General features: G+C 39.9%; 1 protein-coding gene across 7 annotated transcripts in view; it reads left to right on the forward strand.

Moving 5' to 3' along the window:
• Positions 1–26,186, forward strand: part of FAM149A (family with sequence similarity 149 member A) — a 32,738-nt gene that overhangs the window by 2,028 nt on the left and 4,524 nt on the right. For 3 of the 7 annotated variants that reach the window (XM_075091321.1, XM_075091316.1, XM_075091318.1), the window contains 7 exons: positions 15,423–15,533; positions 16,497–16,629; positions 18,078–18,220; positions 20,962–21,087; positions 21,244–21,420; positions 23,279–23,469; positions 24,953–25,107. In XM_075091321.1, coding sequence (XP_074947422.1) covers positions 18,135–18,220; positions 20,962–21,087; positions 21,244–21,420; positions 23,279–23,469; positions 24,953–25,107 — 735 coding nt within the window. In that variant the 5' untranslated portion in view covers positions 15,423–15,533; positions 16,497–16,629; positions 18,078–18,134. Of the gene's footprint in view, positions 1–12,417; positions 12,497–12,667; positions 12,812–15,422; positions 15,577–16,496; positions 16,630–18,077; positions 18,221–20,961; positions 21,088–21,243; positions 21,421–23,278; positions 23,470–24,952; positions 25,108–26,186 lie in introns of those variants that run through there. The other 4 variants (XM_075091323.1, XM_075091322.1, XM_075091320.1 and 1 more) reach the window with 4 other exon arrangements.

Below are 26,186 nucleotides of genomic sequence, written 5' to 3' on the forward strand. Positions count from 1 at the left end.
CCTCCCTGATGTACTTATTTTATTTCCCCTTACTCCCACCTAATTTGGTTTTGTTATGCCTGAAAGAGCTTACAGTTTATTATGTAAACTTTTTCTGTGTTTGTGTAGAGTAGCAGCCTTTCTGGAATAGGGAAGTGAATCTGCCTTGAAGTGTGACAGAGTTCTGTTTAGAAGGTATTTGATGCTTTCTATAAGTAATACCAGAACCAAATCTGTGTCGTTTGCCTATAATTTCCCACTAGTTGTTTCTTATTTTAGTACCAAAAATAAAGCCAAGTATAATGCTGTTATGAGCCCGTGTTCTTGCTGAAGGGCTGATGACTTTTATCATAAAAAAAAGGTGAAATTCACTCTTAAGACAAACTAATTGGTTGTATTGGGATGAAAAGTAAACCCTATTACATTAAAACTGTTTGTGTGCAGCAAAATGTTTATTTCAGCTTGCTCTTGAAACACTTCTAACTGATATCCCCTAATTATCTCCTAACTGTTATAGTTTTGTATGCATGGTGGCATTTCAAATATTTTATTCATAGCAGTTAAGCTTATTCTGATAAGGTATTGTCTGTCTTCAAAAACAAAACGAAACCAAACCAGAAAGATGTAGAAGAAGGAATAAGATACATCACTTTGACAAGGAAAGTCTATACCTCCACATTAGCATTTTTTAATTAGATGGTTCCACTTAAGCTTTTAGAAGAAGCATCTTAATTAAATATTGAAAACTTTAGTACTCCTTGCCTAGAGTTCAGATTTGAATTCCTGTATTACAGAATGTGGTATTATCGATAGTTACACATAGGAAGCTTTTGCTTACCCAAACAAAGTTTCCCTTGACAAGTTTTACTGCTGTTTAAAATGTTTTAGAAGACATTGTCAGTGGCCAGTGTACTTTCATGAATAGCAATTTCATAGACTCATAGTTTGCATTGGAAGGGACCTTTAGAGGCCATGTAGTCCAACCCCCCTGCAATGAGCAGGGACATCTTCAACTACATCAGGTTACTCAGAGCCCTGTCCAATCTGACCTTGAATGTTTCCAGGGATGGGGCATCTACAGCCTCTCTGGGCAACCTGTTCGTGTTTCACCACCCTCATTGTTAAAAAAAACCAAACAAACCCCAAACAAAAAAACACAAACAAACAAACAACCTCCCCCCCCAACCCAAAACAGCAACAACAACTTCTTTCTGGTATCTACTCCGAATCTACGGTCTTTTAGTTTAAGACCATTACCCCTTGTCCTATTGCTGCAGGCCCTGCTAAAAAGCCTGTCCCCATCTTTCTTATAAGCCCCCTTTAAGTACTGAAAGGCCGCAATAAGGTCTCCCTGCAGCCTTCTCTTCTCCAAGCTGAACAACCCCAACTCTCTCAGCCTGTCCTCGTAGGAGAGGTGCTCCAGCCCTCGGATCATTTTTGTGGCCTTCCTCTGGACATGCTCCAAGAGGTCCATGTCTTTCCTGTGCTGAGGGCTCCAGCTGGACACTGGACCCCTCCAGGTGGGGTCTCATGAGAGCAGGATCACCTCCCTCGACTTGCTGGCTGTGCTTGTTTTCACGCAGCCCAGGATGCAGTTGGCCGCCTGGGCTGAGAGTTCACACTGCCAGCTCATGTCCATTGAACTAGGAGTAATTGATTAATAAATGTAAGGGATCCATTTTATGTTTTACTATTCTTAGGTGCTGACAAGTTGATAGCAATCAAAATACATATAGATTGCAAAATAGTGAAAATCTGGCACTGATTTCTTCCTATCTTTCCTAGCTACTCTGAATTTTCTGAGCTCTGCAACTACCAACAACTGGCCCTAATACTACAGGGCTAAACTATAGCAGTACTTGTAGGATTTTTACATTTACTGTTTATTTACATAGTGATTTCCTATCCTTCTAATCACATTGAAGGAGCAGTAATGAATAAATCTCTTTTTCTTCAAATGGAGGATAAAAATCCACTTTTTTTTATATATTCTGCTATATAAGATCATGAAATCCCATGGGAGGATAATAAGATGCATACTTGCCATGATATGCTGGTGACACCAAAATACATAGATTCCTTTTTTAAGAAACATTATCCCACTATCCTAACATGTTGCAATAACTAGATGATAACATGATGCAACTATCCTAACATGTTGCAATAACTAGAGGAGATAACAGCCCCTAGCTGATCCAAAGGTAAATTGGGCAAGGCTTAAGTTATGTTGTCAGGAGTGGGTAGTATCTTGTAGAAATTGATTGCCCTGCTCCCCATTTTCAGGGTAGTTCTAACGTATGGAAAACATGTTTGTGAACTTGGTATGAGAAGGGTAGACTTATTTGCAATGTAAATGTCACTGTCTACTGCCAGCTTTTATTTCTCAGTAGCGCGTGCTTTGGCCTTCAAAATGATTAACTTTGAAAATGTGGGTATAAATAACTTGAGCTGCAGAAGAAGATGGAAACTTGGATTCCCTGTCTCCTGTTTTAACCATTAAAAGCAATAGATCTCTTTCACGCTGTAATGCATACTAACCTAGATAGAGCATTGCAGTGTTACTTAGCTGCTCATTTCCGTTGTTGTACTGATCTAAAGAGTAAATGCAATAATGTGGTGTGCCATCGTCTGTTTTTGGATTATTTTTTTTTCCAGGGCAAATAAGTTTAAAAGAGCTTAGAGGTAAATTTTAATTTTACATGGTACTATGGAGGTCATTATTCCTCTGGATGGAAGGAATGAATAATATGTACACTTTATGGGTAATAGGGGCAGGGATTTCTGTGCTGTTTTAACTCCTTCACTTGAAAACACATCTGCATAATGTACACAAGCTGGCACACAGATTATTTTTACCAGATAATTTCTTCTAAAGGGGAAGTCTTAAGTAACCAATACAGGAAGCAATTGTTGAAATTTTTTTTTTTTGCCTTACCTCTGTATTTTTTACAGAAGCATGTTCTAAATACTTCTTAAAAGCTCTGGAACTATGCAAGGATTAATGGGTAAAGCTTTTTAGAATTTTTGCTAAAAATACATATCAACATATATATACACTTTATACTCTGTTCAGAGAGTTTGGAATGCTTTTATTCTCTAAGCTGTAATGGATAAATCCGAAATAGTATGCTTTGAACAGTGCAATGAGGTATCTTGCAATGCAACAGTTTCAGAGTATTTGAGAATATTGCTACAGGGTTTTCATCTGGACAGGAATCTTCATAATGGGGCAAAATGAAACACAGCATTCAGTTGTATGGTCAGCAGATGACTGTTCATTGGTAAGTAAAACAGAAGCACATGTGCAAATGTTTCACAATTTTAGTAGATTAAAAATATGGGATTACATATGTCAAGGTTGAACAAGTTCTACCTCGATAACCAGTACTTGTCACTCACTAAAGTGTGTCCCAACTACCTACGCAGTGCAGAAATAAACATTAAATAATGCATAGCTGCTGAGATGGGGTACAAGCATGCCATGTGTACGGTTTTAAAGGATACATATTTAGAGTTCAACATACATTTACACAGTATCTCTGGTTTGTAACCAAGGAAGACACATTCCGTTAAAAATATTTAATGTGACCAATTGCCCAAAGTCATACTGATAGGCTAGTTTGCTATTTTTAATTACATGACTGTGTTCCAACTCTTTACAAAGAACATACTCGTAACTGTATTGTTCTTCGCAAAAATGCAAATTCCTGTGGATTGTTTATTACAGGTTGTTATGCTGCAAGGGGTAACAGAAGAACTAAAACACGACACAAAGAACCCAACCCTTTTGTCTTGCTTTCTATTTTACAACCTGTTTCTAGTGGCTTTCATGTTCTCTGCGTTGTTTTCATCTCCTTTTCATGTTATTCCCCCTCTTCCTCCTGCTCACTGCCCTTCACAATACCTTCTGAAGGAGTGATAGTTTTTACATCCTTACTTTTCCTGCTGCTGACTAGATGTACTGAACTCCTAATAGTCTTCGAAACACATCCTCTTTTGGCCAGGTAGATTCTTCTGAACAGAATGGTTACTCTCTTTCTATCTACTATCTAAAACCATCATCTTAACTGAACAGTCACCAGAGGTTTTAATGCATTGTTTAACACTTGAATTTAATTTTGGTTTCTTTATTATTTTTCTATAATGTGAAATTAAAGTGTATGTTATTCCCCACCCCCCCCCACCCCCGTTAAAAAGAAATACCTTTTGTCTGTGTATGGACACACAGCTCGAACACTGCTACGCATGTTTGTTCTGTTTGTAGGTGCTAACATGACGTAAAAGCTGGTTAGCTGCTGGGTGATATAGCGGCATCGTGTCCCACAGGTTGCAGCCAGAGAGGAACAGAGGATTAGCACAGTCACTTGACGGCTCTTAGTAATTAGAAAGTGGCAGTGTGCATGAAGGATTTCTCATGGATGTGCAGCAGATTACCTAACTGAACACTGTCCATCAGCAGCATGTAATCTTTCTGCTCTGGCTAATGCACCTCTATATCAGCATATTTACATAGTGAGCACTTGTGCTTTAAAATGTGTGAAATATGCTCTTTAATGCCTGCTGACATGAAAGAAAAACGTTGAAATAAGGACATGCTGCTCTGGGAACTTATTGCAAGATTGATTAGTACTTGAGATAAGCACTGGAAGAGATGTGTATGCAGAACTGGTAGCTTTTCAGTTGTATCCTTGTTTTTGTTACTAAAGGTGATGGGATTGGAGGGAGAGGCTTCTGCATCTAATGTTTTGGCAGGGTATTGGAGCTCTTGCTGAAGTTTGATACTGACTCTTATTGGCAACCTAGCAGATGAAATAGTGTATTGAGCGTTGTCTGGTAAACGAACAGTGAACAAAAAAGAAAGTACAGCTTTCATTATGTGAAAAGCAGACTAGATGCAGTGGCTATATATATATATATGTTATTTTTTAACATTATAAGGTCAATGTCTTGATCTCACTGCAAAATTTTGTAACGTATTTAAAACAGACTTAAACAACTTCATTGTTTGAAATGAAAGTTGTTCTGATCTTTTTGATGTTATGGTGATGAAAGAAGTCTGTTATGAAAAGATATTAACTGAATTTCCAAATGTATTTCAGTAACACGTATATAAAGGGAAAGTCCTGTGGACCACTTCCAAGTGTTTTGTTAGGGTGCTACTCCCTCCCCATCCACAGACACTTGATCCTGCAGAAGTAAATGCCTCCTATCAGATCCAAAGAAATAAAACACCTTCTCTAAGACACTAATTAGCATTCATTATTATTGCAGTTAATTAAGATGATAGTGTTTTTCTTAATGTTAATTCATAATTTATATTAAAAAGTCAGATTTACTTCTATAAATAGAAAAGGTACTTAGTATGCATATCTTGTTCTCTGAAATTGTATTTCCTAGAACCAAGTATTATAGCTGTTTCCATTTTCACAGTGAACCAAGATTAGAAATATATTAAAAACATACGCATAATACTCAGCAAGCTTATGCCATCTTAAAGGCTTTATAATTTTGAAATCAAAATTTGTAGAGGAATAAATTTACAATATATGTATAGTTTAAAGAACTAAGCCTAGCTTTAATATTGGAACAGTTTATTTTTACTCTGTCTTGTAAAGATAGCAGCAGAACTCAACACAGATCATGGTTGAAAAAGCCTTAAATCTATTTCAGGATTCGTACGAAAATGCCTAATATTAGGCATTGTGCTTAAGTCTGTGTAGTACAAATATCCACCTAAGATGCTGTGTTGCATGTACAGGGTATAATTCTTAGAATTGTTGAATATCCCAAGTTGGAAGGGGACCCCTAAGGATCATCAAGTCCAACTCTCTGCTCCTTGTAGGACTACCTAAAACTAAACCATATGACTAAAAGCGTTGTCCAGACAGCCCTTGAACTCTCATAGGCTTGGTGCTGTGACTGCTTCCCTGGGGAGCCTGTTCCACTGACCTGTGACTGACCACCTTCTCAGTGAAGATCCTTTTCCTTATGTCTGACCTGAACTTCCCCTGATGCAGCTTCATACCATTTCCACGTGTCCTATCGCGGGTCACCAGAGCAGAGGAGATCAGCACCTCCTCCTCCACTGCCTGCCTTGAGGAAGTTGCAGACTGTGATGAGGTCACCCCTCAGCCTTCTTTTCTCCAAGCTGAACAAACTTCAGCCGCTCCTTACAAGTCTTGCCCTCGAGGCCTTTCATGATCTTGGTCGCCCTCCTCTGGACACACTAATAGTTTGTCTTTCCTATATTGAGGGGCCCAGTTTTGGCCCACAGTACTTGAGGTGGGGCTTCACCACTGCAGTGTAGAGTCTTATTTATGTATTAAAAATTATGGCCTGTTTTTCCCTTATTCCACCTCTTTAGAAGTAGCCCTGAAGATGCAGGAAGCTACTGTATGTCCGCTGCTATATGTGTTGTCGATGGTTTAAACCAAAGTTCTATGCTCACTTATTTTTGATTTTTCTTCCCTCCAGATGCAATCTCAAGTGGAGACCTTACCCCTAAGGAGAAGCAGGGCTTGGGTAAAAGAGGTGATTTTGAGTGCAGCTAATCAATGCTGTGTGCAGAAAGCTGCCACAGAGGACTAACAAGCTGCAGGGAACCGGGGAACCTCTATGTTCTGGGATTCAGGTTCTGAGACAACCTGTTGCTACTTGGAGGCAAAGAGGAGTGGTGGTTCTGAGCTGCAGTGGGCTCTTCTGCTGGCCAAGATTTTTTTTTCCCCTTTAGCCATTATGCAAGTACTACCCAAAACTGAAATACAAGATTAAATCATAGCCTAAGAGGAGGCCATTTGCCTACCTAGACCATAGTCAATGCAGTGTTATGAGATAATGAGGATGTATATTGATCAGCTGAGTGGCACTGATGAGCAGTGATATTCCTTTGGCCAAGTCTTTCAAAATGACCTCCTCTCTGGAGCTGAAGGCAGTGTATTCTAAAGCTGTCTTTTAGAACCAAGTGTGACTTTTGTGATTATTTAGGAAAAGATTTTTAGCTACATATGAAGAACTTTCCATTGTAGCAAATTATGTCGATTTGGTCAGCTCAAGAAGATTGTCACCTGAAAACATGCTTCCGAAATAGAAAATAATATGTAAAGAAGATGGGAGATCTGAGAAAATGAATTCTCTTGGACAACAAGGCAGCAGCTTCATTAGAGATTAGGATATTGTACATTGTTGGCAATGGAGCAATGTGTAATAAGTATTTCTATCAGAGGCTGTGACTACAAAATAGGCTTTTACTCATCTGTTAGAATAAAATTTGTGATAGATAGCAAAGTTAGTATTTTTCTCTGTTCACTGACTTTTCTAAACTCCTCTGGTTGAATGTCTTCCGGTATCTCCTTTTATAGCACTTTCCAGTTCCAAATTAGGGTGGAGGAAGTAGCAGTAGTAATAATAGTAATATACTGCTTCTCAATTAATTATCCATAAAATTATCATTGCCTTGGTGGGAAGGGAGGAAGAAAGGGTTTGGTTTAGAGTAATGCAGTTGCTATTGAACTTTTTCCTATTAACTTTTTTTTGTATAACTTGGTGGTAAGGTGTGAGTGGTGACCAGTGACTATTTCTTGCAGTTACAATGACAAACAAGCCTTCCAAAATGCAAAAAGGTTACACAAAATCTAACTCTTGGTCTCAGTCTTTACACTGAGTGAATGTAGGAAAAGGTAGAAGAGCTTAAGAGTGGATAAATGAAAATAATATGTTTAGGGGAATAATAATCATAACCTCCCTTATATAATGCTGACCTGAAAACTAGCAGTCGTGACTCAGGAATGAGATCTCGGCAGTGTCTTTTACAGTTCAGTGGATGATTGCCTCTTTACGGTGGTATCCAGAAAAACCAATGAAATCTTGTTCCTCATTAGCTACAGAGTGGAAAGCACCATTTCACTGCAGCATACAGTCTTATGTATGGTGCGTGCATTTCTGGTTATGCATCTCAATAAAGGCAGCTGGGATGTGTTGGAGGGTATAACTACCTCCCTTCAGGAGAGAGATTATGAAGTCAAACTCCCCAGTTTTGAGAGGAGGGGGCTCAGGATGTCGTTACTACAGATGTGAGGCTTACAGAACTGTGGATGTGTGATAAACAACCAGGACAAGAACCTGTTACTCACAAGATGCTGAAATACTAGAACTAGAGGACATGCATGGAAAACAAGTAGATTAGTAAGAATAATTGAGGGGGAAAGATATGCTTTGGGGGGTGGGGGGCAGAATGTTTGGGTGGGTTTTGTGGGCAGTAATTTCTGGAATTTGTTGCAACAGGATGCTGTGGAGGCAAATAGCACCAGCAGATTCAGGAATGTTTTCAGGAAAATGGTAGACAAGAAGTCCTAAAAGGATATGAAAGGACTGGGCAGGGATGTACTTTCTTAACATCTCTTATCCCATGACCATGGATACTGCTGAAGAAGGACGAAATACATTATAGATCATGGCCAGATTTACGTGCTTCCCCTAAATAGTATGTCCTGTTGCTGCTGTCACACGAAACACTAGAGTAAATGCAGTATCATTTTGATCCAGTATGACATTTCTTACGCTCTTGCACTACTTTGGTCACTCCTACCTGTAATAGTTACCTAAATGAAAGACTTTGCGTGTGCATTTGAGTACATAGAGGTGGTGGAAGGAGCTCCCAAGGCTAAAACCTGCATTCCGAGGCCAAAATCTGTAAAACACAAGGTAAACCTTTGCAAAACATGAGATGTTTTATGTCCTCTTCTTTTAGAGGGGCGACATGAGGTGAGTTGCATACAACATTTGAAGGATGCCACACTGCAGGGCTTCTGGAGCAGAAAGGGGAGGACTTTCAAAGTCTGTTGTTTATTTCCATTTCAACTTTCTTCTGACCTTGGAGGACACGTTTCTATCTAGCATTTCTGATTTTCATCCTCTAATTATTAACAATAATATTATATATGATAAATAAATGTATTCTAACTATTATTAGGTTAATTAGCTGTGAAAATAATTTGCTACGGATAATATCATACATCCCATGCCCTTTCAGAACTCTGACCTCAGGTACCACCTTCCAGCTCTGTCTTTAAAACTCCATGCAAGGTAATGGCTTGTGCATCTTATACTGGGTCTCTTCCTTCATATCCCTTCTTTTAAATTAATCTCAAAATATTTCTCCTTCCATATTCGTAATTTCTCTTGCCTTTCTGTTCTCGTAAGCCTGGAACTTCTCTTCTAAATTTCTGTTATGCCTTCATATCAAGCCCTTCATGTGTGATGGGATGAGCTGTTCCTGACTTGTAAAGGGAAAGGAAACCTGAAGCTCTAATTTTTAAAATTATTATTATTTAAGCTTTTTGTCCACACAGGCTCACTTTTTCTTCTTGTTTAGTCTATTTCTCCTTGTATCTGATGCCCCCTTCTTTTCTTCTTAATGTAGACCACAGGACTCTCTTACTTCTGTAAACCATTCTGAGGTTGATGGTATAAATGCTTCTGGAGTATAGTCTGACCTTTAAAAGCAACTGTGAAACTTCTGTGCTTAGCTGACTTATTATATTTATCTCTTTTTGATCTGAGCAACTAGACAAAAATTGTATGCTGCTTCAGGAAAGAGTGGAGAAAAAGCAAATATTTCTTGCATGTCTTGCAATGTATATATAAACATAAGATGGACCAAATTTAAGACTGTTTTACTGCCCCCAAGGCTCTACACCCCCACATGCTCCTTGACAATAAACAAGTACAAAAGAAAGATCTTAAAATTTGACTGAAGACACAAACTGCTTTATTTACTCAGGCTTCTCTCTTCCTGTTTTATGCTCTTATTTTGCTCTACTTCAGTCAAGATCCTTTCTTCACATCACTCAAACTCATGAGCCGTCTTATATTTTCCTTTGTTTTGACACAGTTTTGTTTGAGGCTATTTTCTCTCCTGTAAGGAGATATAGTGACTTAGAGCAGACTGAAATAAACGGTATGCCCCACAGTTTGACTGAGGTTAATACAGCCTTGTATAGGATTATTTCTGTGCATTAGCTCTGTGTCCTGGTTTTGGCTGGGACAGAGTTAATTTTCTTCCTAGTAGCTGGTATAGTGCTGTGGTTTAGATTTAGTATAAGAATAAGGTTGATAACACACCGATGTTTCAGTTGTTGCGAAGTAGTGCTTACACTAGTCAAGGACTTTTCAGCTCCCCGTGCTCTGCCGGGTGCACAAGAAGCTGGGAGGGGGCACAGCCTGGACAGCTGACCCCAACTGACCAAAGGGATATCCCATACCATATAATGTCATGCTCAGTATATAAACTGGGGGAGTTGGCTGGGGGTAGTGGCTGGTGCTTGGGGTCAGGCTGGGCTCAGTTGGTGGGTGGTGAGCAGTTGCATCACTTGTTTTTGCTGGGTTTTGCTCTCTTTTTTTGTGGTTTTTCTTTTCACTACAATTTTTTATTGTTTTATTATTATTTATTTTATTTTATTTCAATTATTAAACTGTTTGTATCTCAACCCATGAGTTCTCTTACTTTTGCCCTTCCAATTCTCTCCTCCACCCCACTGGAGTGGGGAGGGGGAGCGAGCAGCTGTGTGGTGCTCGGTTGCCAACTGGGGTTAAACCAAGACACGCTGTGCTGTGAATGCTGTTTTTAAAGGAAACATATTACATGCAGTAAAATCAGTTTAAACACATTTCATTGTTACGTTTTGCACCTATTTATTAATAAGCTGTTATTGGAAATGGCTGTCTCATAAGCTTTGGGGATTTAGGGAAGAGGTCACAGGGTTTCTTCTTTTTGCTTTCAGTTGTCCGTGTTGTGAATGTGGTCCTTTTCACCTTTTCAGCTAGAAAAGGCCATCCCATTGCCATGTTTTGTGCTGACATGTTCCCCTTCTGATACCTTTTGTTGAGGTGAAGTAACAGCCAGTGTTGCCTTCAATGTCTTGTGCTTCTGGAGGTAACACAAAACTGGAATTCTGCTGCTGTGGAAATGCATTTTTTTTGTTTTAAATGTTTTGAAGTGTAAGCTGTGCATTGAAGGGGGAGGAAGCTGAGGTGACTGCAGCAGTCAGCTGGGGCACAGACAATTAGTGTGGATGTCAGTCTTCCTCATGGTAGTGATTTTGTAGGATAATTAGTTATGTAGCATCCGTAATAGTTACCCTCGACACAAGGATTAAAATTTCTGCTTGCCATCCTCTGCTGCTTGCATATGTGAACACAAGAAGCCTGCAAATACGCATTGTCCCTGGACTGAAAGTGTAAATCTCTGGTGCAAACCTTGCCTGCCTGGACTTCGTGTAGGGGTGCGTGGCCTTGGCCCTTTGTTAGGCAGTGTGTTGCATTCCTTCCAATTTGTTCTAGCAGATTACAAAATAGAAAAAAAAAAAAGCAGAATATTCTTGAAGACTATTTTTGTATATGTGTTGGTAGGTCTTTAGTGACCAAAAGCTAGATGATAGCCACATCCCTTTAGGGCCTGCATCATTGCCTAGTAGTGGCAATCCATTGCCCTGTAGTGCCTACATGGAGCACTACAACGTTCGGGTTTTTTAGCTCAAAACATGATTTCAGGATACATAGTGTGAAGTAAGGTATAGAAACTCTTCAGAAGGTTTCAGAGAAATAATTTCCTTTGTGTTCTAGATATTCTTGAAAATGCAGTTGTAGTTCTCAGAGATTGACCGTGTTTGTAAAAGTTGCATTCCACGAATGCATATATGTGCAGTGATTTAGAGTTAAAATTGTGTTTTCTTAATCTGGACATAACTTGCTATTCTAGATCTTCAGCTGCTTGTTGGATAACTGTAACTTGACAAAGAATTAAGCTTTTTTTTCTGTGTGTGTTTGAGATTTCAGACAAACCTATTCTTGCACAAGAATGATTGCTAAAGACGAGGGTTGTAAGAACACACATAAAACTAAAGGCTTTCTTAATGTTTTACTGGATCAGAAGAATGTGGAACCTTTTTTGAAAACTGTGTTTGGCAAGTATCCTTTAAATATCAGAGGAAAAATGCATAGCTGTTTTCATACACCTTTCTTGTCACGAAACCACTTTTTTGACTGTGAAACTTTAAATATCACATGAATGCTGATGTTTGCTTTCCTCTAGTAATAGGTTTCATACGCCATACTTTTCCAGTCTTAATTTTCAGCCTTTTTAATGCTGCCTTTCTTTTTCTTTCCTAGTAAGAATACTTATTTTTTTCTTGCTTATGAGCAGATGTACACCTTCCTCTGAGAGAGGCTTTTGGCAAAATACGTAGACTCCAGAATTCATATAGTGGAGCTAGTGATGAATGGCCTAGTGTAAATCTGCAGCTGACAGCCTCTGCTCTGCCCTGTCACCCGTGCTCCGGGAGGCGGATGATTTGCACGGGGGGGATCCTCTGGAGCAGAACTCAGTTAACTAACACGGAAAATTCGTGTTCAGTTGTCCCGCACCGCGTAACTCTTGCATCATCTATAAAGGCGGGAGGTGCCCCTCTCTGGGCAGAAGGGCCCTGAATGAGCCTTTTGGCTGCGCGTTCGGAGGCGAGAGGTGGGGGAGATGTGCAGGCCCCCCCCCGTTCGGGCCGCGGTTTAATTTTGCGGGCGCCCTTTTGGGTGGGGAGCCCCGGGGGAACCCGCTGCGGGGCCACCCCCGCGCGGCCCTGCCCGCCCGCGGGGCGGGGGAAGCGAGGCGCTGCGGGGCGGGCGCCGCCGGCCCTCCTCCCCCTCCTCCTCCTCCTCCTCCTCGCCGCCCTGCAGCGGCCGGGGGCGGTGCGAGGGGCCGCCCGGGGCCCCCCATGCGCCGGGCGAGGGGTGCCGGCGCGGCGGGCTGCCGCTCCAGCGGCCGGGGGCTCCTCGTCGTGGGGTGAGTGTGGGCGGCCGGGCCGGGCCGGGCCGGGGAGGGGGGGCTGCGCCCCGCTTCTTGCCTGCGGCGGGGGGCTGCAGTCTGCCGCAGGGGGGTGACCGGGGCCGGCTTGCTCACCCTCCCGGGGCGGCTGGGGCACTGGCGGGCAGCGTTATTATTTTGTGCCGTCATCAGTTAATGCCTGCAATTGCAGAGACTTTGGTTGGGGCTGGAGAGCCCTCGGGCGCTGGCTGCTGCCGTCCCTGGAGTTCGCTTGCCACCGCTGGCGGAGCGTGCAGTGGATGTGCTGGGAGGGGGTTTTCCTTTCGTTTTATTTTCTTGCAATCGTTTCCTGGCTCATCTGCTAATGGCATGTGGCCCAAGGAGTCAGGACAGTACCACTGCGTGCAGTGGAACGGTGTGGTAGAAACACTTTCTTGCTCCATCTCACCTCGTGTATCAAGCCACTACATACAATGAATCATAGAATCATTACGGTTGGAAAAGATCTGTAAGATCATCGAGTCCAACTATCAGCCCAGTGCTACCATGTCTTCTTAACCATGTCCCGAAAATCGAAACGCATATCCTTTGTTTCACAGAGAAAGTCCATTTCATTTTTCTGGTGGTAGTTCTGTTTTTTCATGTTTGTAGATTCAGCTTTCCTGCAAAGCCACAAAAGAAACCCCAACGTGGGGTTCTTTCTGTAAGGCTTTCTGACTTCACATACACGGGATCCAGTCAGTGTAGCTAGCCTAGGTTGCCAAGAGTCTGTCAAGTAAATGAAGTAGCTGGAACACAAGAGGAAAGGGTTCTTGCACAGGCAAATAACTACAGTAGGAAACAGAGGGCAGCAGTAAATGGTTCCCTCCTCTAGTGGTGTTTCCCGGGGACCTGTCCTGGGCAGGTCAAGCTAGTTGACCAGGTAGAGGGGCAAGCAGTTAAGTAAGAAGGCTTGGTGGTGATATATACTGTGGAAAAATACCAGGGACAAGGGGCAGCTCTGAAAAGAATGGAGAAAGACCTTATAAGGCTGCCTAGGCAATAACATGGCAAATGAAATGGCAGAGGGGGATGTAACTTAACAGAAGGAACCAGCTTTCCATGTGGAAGATGGGCTGTGAGCTCACCGTTACTGCCTGGAGAGATCAATCTTGGTGTTATGACAAAATGAAGTTTCCATGGGACTGGACTGTACCACTTTCCATAGGGCCTCTTGGTTCTGACAGTGGCCAGAAGCAGATGTCTAGGGAAGAGGGAAGAAATGTAAACACAAAGATGCTTTCTGCTGCTGTTGTACTCGCCTCCAAGAATTTGCAATTCAAGGTCTTCCATAATGGGAAGTTTAAACTTGTGGTAGGGTTTTGCTGGCTTATTAGCCTGGGCATGGGAATATGGTGTATGATGTAGTCTGTTTGAATGGGAAGTTATATTTTGACATATGTATAATCTTTGTAAGCTGTGTAAAGGTAAGGTAAGTATCGGAAAGGGTGGGAAGAAGGCAGAGCAATCCTAACTGTTGGATGGCTAATCTACAGTTCTTGGCTAAAGAAATAAAGAAAATTCTTGAACTGTGAGATGTTTCCTCACAGTTACTCATTCACAAATGTACTTTGACGCAATCATGCGTGGTTACGACCTGAGGATTTTATGGAATGAAAACAGGAACTCCCACAGACGAAGTAATCTGTTGCTGTAAAAGTGTTTCTGAGGAATATGTTGGCACATCTGTATATATTCTGAAGAGGTGGGTTTAACATGTTAATGGCAGAACTTAGTGGGATTATAGAAATGTATGATTTCAAATAGTCTCCGTTTAAAAAAGAAGTCTCTAACTTCGTTAAAAGGTATTCTTTTAAGGTTAGTAATAAAAGCGTAGGCATTCCTGTGCCTTACTCTGTCTTAATACTCATCTGTGTGGCTTGTAAATGATGGTTTTAAAGTTTGAGCATGTGTTCAGGTATTTGGAGAACAAAAAAAAGATAAGTTCTAGCATTTCACATGCTGGAAAGGCATAATACTAAAAAATTAGTGGCTTGGTTTTTAAACAGTGTTAAGGAGTCTTTGGTGCTGGAGGAACCGATGCTTTGCGGCCTGTAAATATATTGAGAATATGGCCATGTTTCCTGATGTACTAAAGTCTTGGTTCGCTTAAAACAGCCAAATTGAGAGTTCATTGTTTTAGTAAAGGCCACTGTTTGCTTGGCACCGTATCTGCAATTTCTTTTTATGCAGAGAGATGTCTGAGAAAATGGGCTCTATGTGAATGATTGAACCGAAACGCATAGATAAATGATTACTGCGTGGGCAATTAGTGGTTTGTGCCTTTGCTCTGCTCCTGCAACAGTGAGGTGCCGCTGTGTTTGTGTGTGCTTCATGCAAATTTGAAAGTACACAACTGAAGGAGGATGCCTGCAGAGTAAAATAAGTCTTAAATTAAATATGTTTTTCTGAAAAATACTTAAATAAATAACTATTTTAAAACAAGGTAGCTTGTTTCGAGCAAATGTTTATGTTGATGGGCGGGATTGAAAAATTCAACAGAGTTGTCATCTTTTTTTTTTTTCCCTCCAGTGGAGGGGTGAGTTAACTTTATTTAATATTATGGAATGATGTGTTTCTGTGTTTGTAGGAAGGGGCTGTCCAGAGGTTCTGCAAATCAGTGTCCTTCTGGAAGATGTGGAGAGTCTCTTCCAGCAGTTTTTGAGAGAAATGTGCAGGAAGCTATCGACAATTATAGTTGGTATGCATTCACTTCTGAAGTAGTTAATGGACTCGTGGCTTAAGTAGGTATTTCAGGATTGGTATTTATTTCCACTAGTCATGCTTCTAGTCATTCTCATGGATGACAACTGTTGCAGAATATAATGGAGGATATACATTGAGCTAACCCATTGTTTAGGGGGTTTGAACTTTACTCCTGGTTTGTCTTATGGATTTGTATATTTTTAGAGCTTAGTGAAAGGCACTGATTAAGCCTGGAAGGGAAGGCAGACTTCTCGGTTAAATGCAAATAATGCTCACCAGCATTGCAGGTCAGTTAACTTCCAAGAAGTTTCAGTCCGGCTGGCACTGGTTAGGATTTGCCTGGCCTGTATGTCTGACTGCCCCTGCTTTCACTGCATTCCAGGGTCGGTGGTAGCTGGCAGGGACCAGCTAGAACTTTGAGAGCTGGCATCCCAGAGCTCAAGGTTTAAAAGTGCATCAGGTCTAACAGCGTAAAAGACATTGTGTACAGATGCGTAACTCAATGCTATTTGAAACATTTGTAGAGATGTTGTTCTCAGTTTTGCATAGTGGGTTTTTTTTTTTTTTGTGACAGCTTTTAATGGAGTTAAAGAAGGCTTATGTTACAAAGCAGAGGTGGAAGCGCTTGGTGCGTCTGTGTGTATATATGTGTGGATATATTCTAGAGTGTCCTTACAGTTGGAATGATACACATACATATAAAAGTGTAAGGCTATAGAAGAAATTGCTTTTAAGGCAGTAAATGGTACAAATAAGAGCATGTATTCATTGAACTCTGCTTCAAAAAAAAACCATACATTAGCAACTCTTCACATGAACTCTAACAGCATGTCCTGAAAATCTTGCATCCAACAGGAATATGTATTGCTGTCCATTTATGTGATCAGTTGCATTATTTTTGAAGTATTTATACAGAAATCCTTTGTATTCTTCATTTTAATTTGTCTTCTTTTCATAGTGAAACGCTTTCATCACTTTCATCTAGTGGTCATACAACACCCACGGAGTTGAATAATTCTTGGTCTGGAATAAACAGCTATACTACCAGTTTGTCTACTGAAAGAAGTTCAGTTTTCTCCTGGAGGGATGATGTATGTCACAGAAACTTATATAGTATGCTTTATCTAAATAATGTAGATTAATTTGTACAGAAAATGACATGCAGCACATCTGTAGAAGTTAACCGCTTTCATTCATTATAGCCTAATGATTAAGTATATTAATTGAATATTTAAAGACGGTTCTGTTTGCAAGTTGATATCAGTGCAGCTGATGTGTAACAAAGGAAAATGGAATAAAAATGTGAAATGATGAAATTTGGGTAAAACAAACCTGTTTTACCAAAGAAGGTAGGTTAAGTTTTCTGAGTCCAAGAGAGTGATAAAATATGTGTTTTCAAATACTGCTTAATGCAGGTAGTGTCTAAATTGAACTATTCTCAATGTTTTGAGGCATAAAGTACATCCATGAGCATGCATGTAAATGTTCCGGTTTGAGTAAATATTTAGCTCTTACTTAAGGTCAGTTCTGTTTCATAGATGATGCAGACAGAGGTTAAACCTGTTACGGAGGCTGATCTCTGAGGCAAGCTGGCAGCACTGAATAAATCCAAAAGCATTGTGATCTCTGCCACTTTCATTTGAAAAAGCCATCCATGGCTGGTAGTGGTAGTTCTGCCGTATCTTTTGCATAATATCCTAACCTTTAGGGTGCTGACCCCATCTGCCGCTTCCAGCCCTCCAGGAGGAAGCCTCACCCTGGATCATACAGTAGCCTGGGTGAGAGTTATTTTCCCCATTCCTTTTTGGTGCGATCCTTTCTGTAGCCTGAAGTGGTTAGGGCACTCAGCTGGAAGTGAGCAGGTGGGATTTGGGCCCTGAGTATTGTCACTTTTTTCTGTGTTTCAAAGTATCTAATATAAGTGGCCAAATATTACGAACAATGCCCCAGCTGAGGAACCCTCAGCCAAGTGCTCGTTTCCACATCACTGGATGAAGTCAGGCTCTTCCCTACCACCTTCGTATGCCCCTGCACTTGCCCATTTCTAGTTGCACTGAGTTGTAGCTTCAGTGAAGAGCCGTGGCAGGGCATTTCTTATGCTGAGGGTGGTTTCCTAACCACCAGACTGTGTCATGCAGAAGGAAGGTGACCCCTCTTGGCTCTGCTAGCTGTTTCACTCAGGGAAAGTGCTGCTCAAAGGAGCTTTGGTGCTGTGGGTTGCAGAGGTGCAATGTGCATGCTTCACTCTGTATTGGAGCAGGGAGGAGCCGGGAGTCCAGACACTTTAACTGGTGTTTTCTGTTGGCTAATCCTAGACAGCTGGTTCCTTTTTGTTAAATCACCTTGCTCAGGCCAGCTGCCTGGGGTGTTTTTTGCACTGCAGCATATAAATTGTATCTCCAGAGTAGGTCATCTGAAGATCCATTCTGAGATGCTCAGCTAAATCAGTTGAAGTTGTCATGTTTTTAAAATATTGTGGGGTTTTGAATATAAATGTGTATGTATATTTGCTAACAACTATTAATTTTATAATATGTAGGAATTTGATAAAGCCAACACAGAGAGAGTGCATCAGTTATTTTGGGAGATTGATGAAATGCTGTTTGAAGGAAAAGTAACCTCCCAAACTCAGAGCCTGCAGGCAGAATGTGCAGACTGGGTTGAACAATTTCCTCATCTCAGGTAAGAAAATTTCTTGCTGGTACTGGTTTTACCCAGTTGTCACTCTAATTTGAATTTTCAGGGTACCCTTGTATGAATTGCTCTTCATGTATGGCATCAATTACACCTTTGCATTAAAATCTGGATCTCTGGGACTGAGCTGTGCCATAGTTATGCAGCAAGTCTGGGTGGTGGTGCACTAGCAGCTAATGCTCTTTATTTTGCTTAATGATTGCAGACAAAGATATTTTAACAGGATGTAATGAGAAAATAATAATGCACCATTTTCTTAATGACTTTTTCTAAAAAAAGAATACATCTGGTAAAGGTACGATTTTTTTTTTTTTACTTGTAAGTGAAGACATACTGTGAAATTCCAAGAAACTCAGTGTTAATTCTGGTACTGATTCTTCTAAAAAGAAATGTATCATGAAGGTGACCACATGCTTCACATCTACTGCACAGCCATAATGTTTCCCTAGGCTATGTAAATCAATGTAAAACAATGTGTGGTATTAACCCGACAGTAACTAGTTGAACAGATATGAGGATGTGTACATAATTAAAGAGAATTGTTTTGCATACACATGCAAAATGTCTAGGAAGCCTGATGACTGCTTCTTATAACACAGGGGACAGAAGTCAGAGTTGCACTGCGTTGTACTGTCCTGTCTTCATAAATGATGGCATGTCATTCTTAGATGTCAAGGTTTTTAAGCTATTCTAAATACAGACCTGCGTATGTCTATCTTCTAGTCAATAGCTTAATACCATTAAAAAGAATGCTGTCACCGTGGTATGTTTTCATTGCATTTAGATAATTTGCAGAGGCGTGTTACTAGTAAATATAAAGTAAAATCAACTAACAAAGCTTGTCACACTTTGTCAGGAACAAGAGAGAAATGCAATTTTCAGTAGCATTAAGGCTTGCTTTGCCTTTATTGGATACTGTAAAAATTAATAGTACATGCATAAAATAGAGACAAGTTTTTGTGCTGTATAATTAAAAATATTAAATAATTTCATTATATTTTCAAAGTATTTTTACTAGGTGAATTTTTTAAAGTGGTTCCTTGTACTTATGTTTTTCTGATTCAAATCTAATGCTGGCAATACCAACCAAGTCCAAGACTTGGAAAGCAAACAGAACAAATCTGGGAGCTCTGTGTCATTTGATACTAAGATGCGGTACATCCTGTGGTTTAAAAAGAAAAAATAAAGTTATTTTCATTTTTGTGGTTTAAACCCAGCCAGCAATCGTCACACACAGCTGCTTGCTCACTCCCCCCTGGTGGGATGGGGGAGAGAGTCAGGGAAGTAAAAGTGAGAAAGCTCGTGGATTGAGATACAAGAGAGTTTAACAGGGAAAGCAAAAGCTGTGCACGCCAGCAAACCAAAACAAGGAATTCATTCACTCCTTCCCATGGGCAGGCAGGTGCTCAGCCATCTCCAGGAAAGCAGGGCTCCATTATGCATAATGGTTACTTGGGAAGACAAATGCCATCACTCCGAACATCTCCCCCTTCCTTCTTCTTCCCCCAGCTTTATATGCTGAGCATGACATCATATAGTGTGGGATATCCCTTTGGTGAGTTGGGGTCAGATGTCCCGGCTGTGTCCCCTCCCAGCTTCTTGTGCACCCCCAGCCTACTGGCTGGTGGGGTGGGGTGAGGAGCAGAAGAGGCCTTGACGCTGTGTAAGCGCTGCTCAGCAGTAACGAAACATCCCTGTATTGTCAACACTCATGCACATGCATTCAGCACAAATCCAAAACGTAGTCCCATACTAGCTACTATGAGGGAAATGAACTCTACGCTGGCTGAAACCAGCACGGTTATTAAGCATGAACATCAAAACTCAGTTTGTGTTGACTAGTTATTCAAAGGAATTAGATATATATGAATATTAGCTTAGCATGTGGGAATAAATATATTTGAGAACTGTCATCAATAAGAGGAAGATCAGATATATGTGAAAAGATTTTTGTTCTTGGCTTACAAAACAAAAGGTAAGAAAGGCTATTGCTTAGAGCTTCATATGGCATGAGTGCTGTTTTGTGAAAGGTAGTCTCAAGAAAATGTTTTTAGGTGAGCCTGAACATTGCTGCTTGCACTACAGCTGTGACTGGCAAGTTCTTTCAAGACCCCTTGTGAATTCTAGTGAAACACAGTTCAGTAAGCAGTGATTATTATTTACCTGTACTGTGTTCAGAAATTATTTTATAGAGTAATTTTGTGTACATTTAAATAGAGTTGCTTTTACGTTTTCTCTCTGCTTCTGTGCATTATGCATGTTGGATTTCGTGTGTTTTCTGAACGTTAATTCTAGTCTTAACTATCCATGTAAACATTTTGAATTAGGACTTTGCCTCACATTGATGGATACTGGAATTGGATAAGTGAAGTCATAGCAGATGTTATTTGTCTTCTGCATTCATTTTTAAACATTTCTTACGGAGTTTTGATAAGATGGGAAGTGTGTTTACTTTATCGCCTTTAGATCAATCTAACATTTGACTATTTTATCTTAAAAATTATAAGCTAGAATGTCATCTTGGGTAAATCAGCTTAACTGTAGTGACTTAAATACTAGGCAGTGTTAATATATTACACAAGGTCCTGGCTGCTGCATAAATTGCTTTTTTAAAGCAAATGTAAGGTGTCCTTTTGCATTGCCTACTGTTTGCAGGTATTTGTACTGTTGGTATTTGTATATGGAGTGGATTGCCATCTAAGATATCACTCATTCTGTTCTTTATTCAGGGTTCTAGGAAAGCAGCTCCTATTGCCAGAGGATGAAGGCTTTCAGTATTTTCAGAGCAGAAGTGATACCTCTGTGGATACTGAGTGTTTACCTGGCCTCCGCGAATGTACTAGTAACATAAAAGAGTATGTTAATTTTTTTAAGTTTTCTTTTTCATCTTCCCTCTTCAGAAATATGTCAAAATATTACTTCTGTATTACTGAAACATATCAGTATAATTAAATATGCACTTTCTTCTTTCTTTGAATATTTTATTCTCATTTTGTTTATATTTTTTTCAGGCTCTGCATTTCAGGCTCTAAACTGATCCCAACAGCATCTCCACTACATAAATCACTAGATTCAATTTCCACTAAGATTTCTGCCTCCGACTCATCCATGTATTCATTCCTGGAAGAAGAAATCTATGATGTGGATGGAAAAATAGAAGAGTATCTTGCCTTTGACAACAAGGAGCTGTAAATAACAGATACATGTATTTTTGAAGAAAATAATGAAAAATTATCAATGAGCCCACTCAGGGTTCATAAGCTGTATTTCTCTTCTGTAAAATACAATTCCTCCTGCCCCTGTATTCAGTAGCACAGTGGTCAGAGCACTCACTGGGCATGTGGAAGATTAGGTATGTTGTCTTTCTAGTGGTTCAAAACTCACATCTCCCATGTCAGAGGAATGTGTCTTAACCACTAGTTGTTTTGAGGTCTTCTGTGCATGGAGATTCGATAGAATGAATATTTAATTTTGAGGCAGGGAGTGGAATGAGGGAATCCCTACTTCCCAGGTGAGTGCCTTGACCACCAAGTTGTTTAGGGTCATTACACTGTATGTGCTTTCATTGTCTGCCCTAATGAATCTTAAATTCTTTTTGTGCAGTGTATAACAGCTTTGTGAGGAGAGATACAGGATAAATCCTGCATTTAGAGCACTCTTGTGAGTGACAGGAGTAATGCAACTGTCTTTTCAACAATGCAACCTAGGTTCCCCATGGCCCAGTTGAATGTTCCAGCAACTAGACTACTGGGTAGAATAAAGACCATAACATGCTGTTTTCTAAAAGGCCTCTACAAGGGGGAAAGTTTTGTAGGACTAGCAGGGCACAAAGCGTAACTTTTTGTGCTAAAGCTTGTTGCGTTTACAGGAAAAAGACATAGTTGTTCTGAAAAACTGCAAAATGAGACTGAAACCCAGGTAGACCCTTTCAGTCCTGTTTTTGAAAGAAAGGGCCTGGGTGGCTACTGTTTTGGAAAAGGTTTAGGATTAAGAATCCTTTTAGGAGCGAAGTATTGCTTTGTTTTGTGAAGTAAGCAAACTTAATTTAGGAGAGGGACTTGACTGAAAGTGCTCTCCTTTTTGCGTCCCTGATATGTTGTTTCTTGTTTCCTTCTCAGGATTTGATTCTGAAATATCTTATGCTCCATGACTAAAGCATTAGGAGTTACAAAGCCTGATAGAAAAATAGCTTGGTCATTTTGCAAGTTGGACCATTCAGCCAAGTCTCAGTTATAGTTAAGAAGTTTGCAGTCCAGTTTGAGGAAGAAGTAAAAGAAGTGACTGAGAAAAGAAAGAGAGATAGTAGAAGCCAGTATGAATTTGGGATCATCCTTGACATTTCAAAGAAATTGCATTTCCTTAGGAGGAAATACCATGGCATTAAATAAAAATAAAAATAAAATAAAAAAAAAAAAGTTAAAATTTTCCTCCTAAGAAGTGTATTAGGTGACCAGGTTAGGAAACATTGCTACGCTGTGCTTCCCTAGGTAGGAAGTGGCAGGGGGGAAAGTAGCTGTCCACACAGTCATGGAAGGGAAGGAGGTGAGTGTAAAGCTACAGTCTCTGCTATTCTTGTCAGACTGCAGAAATCCTTTAAAGTTGTTTGATCAGTGGTGAAGTGTTGCAGATGTGTGCAGGTACACAGGACATGTTGTAAAACAAATGTTCAATGTGGTAGTCCTCCTGCCAAAGGCAACAGACAATAGTTCCTTTATGTTACAGTAAAAAGCATAGGATTTAGTCTCAAATGACTAAGTGCCTTGGATAAAGCTGTTCATTCTAGAGTTGCAGATCCCTCTTTTGTAAGGCCCAGACTGGATTTTTTTTTTTAGTATTTTACCTGCAAGCAAAAGAAAAAAAATCATTATATGTATTCAGTAGGTTCTCTTTGCGTAGGTACTCTGTGTGTTTGAACTTGAATTTTTTTGTGATCTTCATTTGACTTGCTTTTATTCTGTATGTATGCATTTTTGTCCTTCTAATACACTGAATGAATAGAAGTCATCAAACCCATGGGAATTCATTTGAATTTGCTTCCTTTATTAGCGATGATGAGAGCTGGGAACAAAAGAAAATGCATCTTGCTGAGAAGAGGAGTAAGCGTGGCATTCCCCCTGTTTCTCCCGATGCCTGTATCAAAGATGCTGTGGCTTCTGAAGTATTTGATCATATCTGGAGCAACATGATTGGAATATTGGAGGAACTGATTAAAAAAAATTGGGAAACTAGTACCACAGGTATTTGATATTTTTAGGTATGGTATTTATCAAAGCTAACTCAGGAAAGTGATTTGATCTCCCCACCCCAAAGTTTGAGGAACCGGCTCATTTTAAGGTAGCCACGTCGGTAGTACGGCATTTTAAGATGTGTAATGTCTGGACACATGCATGTATGCACACACCTCCCTGCACCTAAAATATAAAGATTCCTACTATTTCTGAGGGAGTTTTGTATGAGAGGTATAAAGAAAGGAAGAGTAAAGGAAAAAAGGAAAAATGGAGACTGAAAGAGCTTCATTGCAGGAGAGCATGTTTAAAATAACAAAATATTAATCATTGGCTTGGGATGCAAAATGATGCTGTTAGCAGGGGATCACCGATGATGATGGGATCTGAATCTGGAATCTAGGAATCAAAGTCTAGTCCTTATTGTTTGAGCTTTGTTAATAAAAAGAACCTTAGGTAGATTGTTAAAGCAAGATAGATAGCCTTGCTGACAGTGCAGGAGTTAATGAGTTTAATAGAGAATGAAGAAATGGTGATGCATGCTATTTTTTAATTTTTATTTTCTTTTATGTTTTTGTATTCTAACAGACTGTAGTGAGGAGAAGCAAAAGCTAGGAAAATTAACTAGAAGTGAAATTCTACTTAGTGTGCATGTGCTGTCTTTGGAGGTTGAGGGAAATTTCAGTTCTTCTTTTAGTGTATTTTAAAAGGACAGTAACAGAAGAATACCTGGGGGTGGGTTTTGGTAATCACCTCAAATGTAAGGTGCACTCAACCTCAAATATAAGTCTACAGCAAAGTAAGAAATTGCAAAATTTCTCAGAAAACTTGCAGCATCAGAACTTAACATTTCTGGAATATAAAAGGGCTTTTCACACCACGGGTAGATTGCTTAGCTCAATATTATAGTTTAGGGAAGATAGCTTAGCAGTTGTGTGACAGGTATGCTCTTTTGTCTTTGTGAAGGGCATCAACTTATGACAAATAGATAGGAAAACAAAGTTTTTCAAGTAGGAATGTAAAAGAATTTGGGTTTATATTATAAAATAAGGTGGTGATATGTACCCAAAATGAAACAGTGTGTCGCTGCTGTCAGGCAAGGATAGGATCAATAGACTTTTTTGTGTTAATCTATTTTTTTCTTGCTAAAATTCTAGAATTAGATTAGAATTAAAACTCTAAAAATTGCTTTTAAAAAATCTTTGGGAAATTTCGAATACAGTTCCAAGAGTCTTAGCAGTATTTCCTTAAGAAAACAACCTCCTCCAACTCTGCTTATATAGACCAACTTGTTTGTCAGTGTCAGAGAAGCCATAAGCGAATGGGAAATGCTTTCAGAAAAACATTATTTACAGTAGATTTTTAAATGTAAACTTAAAACTATATGAAAGTATTTACTGTGCAGTGTAACATTGTTTGAATCTCAACAAAAGGTGGTCGGTAAATCTACAAAAAGTAAGTTATTTCCTGTACTTTTCTTTTTGCTGTTGTGCAGAGGGTGACAAACACATGGAAAAACTGAAAGCTGTTACAGCAAAACTGCCACATTTGCCAGTCGTTTCAATTGCATCGGATGCTGGGAGTGTTCCTCTTTCCAGAGGCTCTGAAGCACGAAGTGTATCTTTTGGGTCTCATTTGGCTTCCTCGCAGGTAAAAATAACTTCCTGTTAAATGGTGTTCTTGTTTCTGCTAACTTTGGATGGAGTCTTGGTTGAAGCTAGAAAAGACTTTCTTCCCCTTTTTTCTTTTTTCTTTTTTTTTTTTAAACCAATAGGTATACTTAAAATAAGTCATCTCATTTAAAATGAAGGTTCATTAAATGCGCATTTCTTGTTTACTATCCTTTGTTTTTCTTTGGCCGTCCTTAAAGGCACCATTTACCACTAAGATATTGCTGAAGTTGATTTACAGAAAACCCACTTGTTAGACTGTATTCCATCCTTAGAAAATAATTCTGCTTTTATTCTGGTCCAGTCATGTCCTCTTGGTAGAATTAAGAAAACAAATGAGGCTATTCCCTGGACTGCAGGGATGCGAAGTTGCAACTTAAAAGTGATTTCCTCACAACTTTTAGGCTCTCTCATTCCTTTTCATTTCCTTTGCCTCTTGCGAAAAGGGACTCTGCTGTATGTCCGCTTTGTCACTAGACCTTACCTAACATTGTGGAGGCTTGTGTTTGTGTTGATAAAATGCCCTTTTTTGTCCTGCTTGCCACCTCCTCCCTCAGTCCCCTGGCTCCTGTATTGCACGCTTTTAATTTTCCAGTGACTGCTTCTGTTTTTTCTCCCCATCTCTATTCAGTTCAAGCAACTTCCTTCTATTTTGTCTGCTCTGTTTCCATGCTTGCTAGGTGGCAAAATAAGAAACAATGAAGAGGCAGCACAGCGGTCTCAATGCTCGCTGCTGGCACACTTGGTTCTGTAGTGTTCCCAGCAGCCAGTAGTAGTAAAATGCTTAGATAAGTAATGCTCAGGATCTGTACATCTGGGCTGGGCTGTGCTGAGGGAAAATGGAAACTTCAGAGAATGGAGCTCTGGCTTCAGCTGAAATTTACATTGCAAATTGAGTGGCAATTCAGTAACTAAATTACCCAAGTTCTGTTTTTAAGAATCTGTTTAAAATAAGGAAAAAACCATATTTGCCCCATCTACTACTGAGAATTCTACTGAACCATCTTAATAGAAAATTTTCTAAGAAACAAGTAAAATATTTCCTAAGTGCAGGCTTTT

Source organism: Phalacrocorax aristotelis, chromosome 4, assembly GCF_949628215.1.
Source record: "Phalacrocorax aristotelis chromosome 4, bGulAri2.1, whole genome shotgun sequence".
Lineage (NCBI taxonomy): Eukaryota > Metazoa > Chordata > Aves > Suliformes > Phalacrocoracidae > Phalacrocorax > Phalacrocorax aristotelis.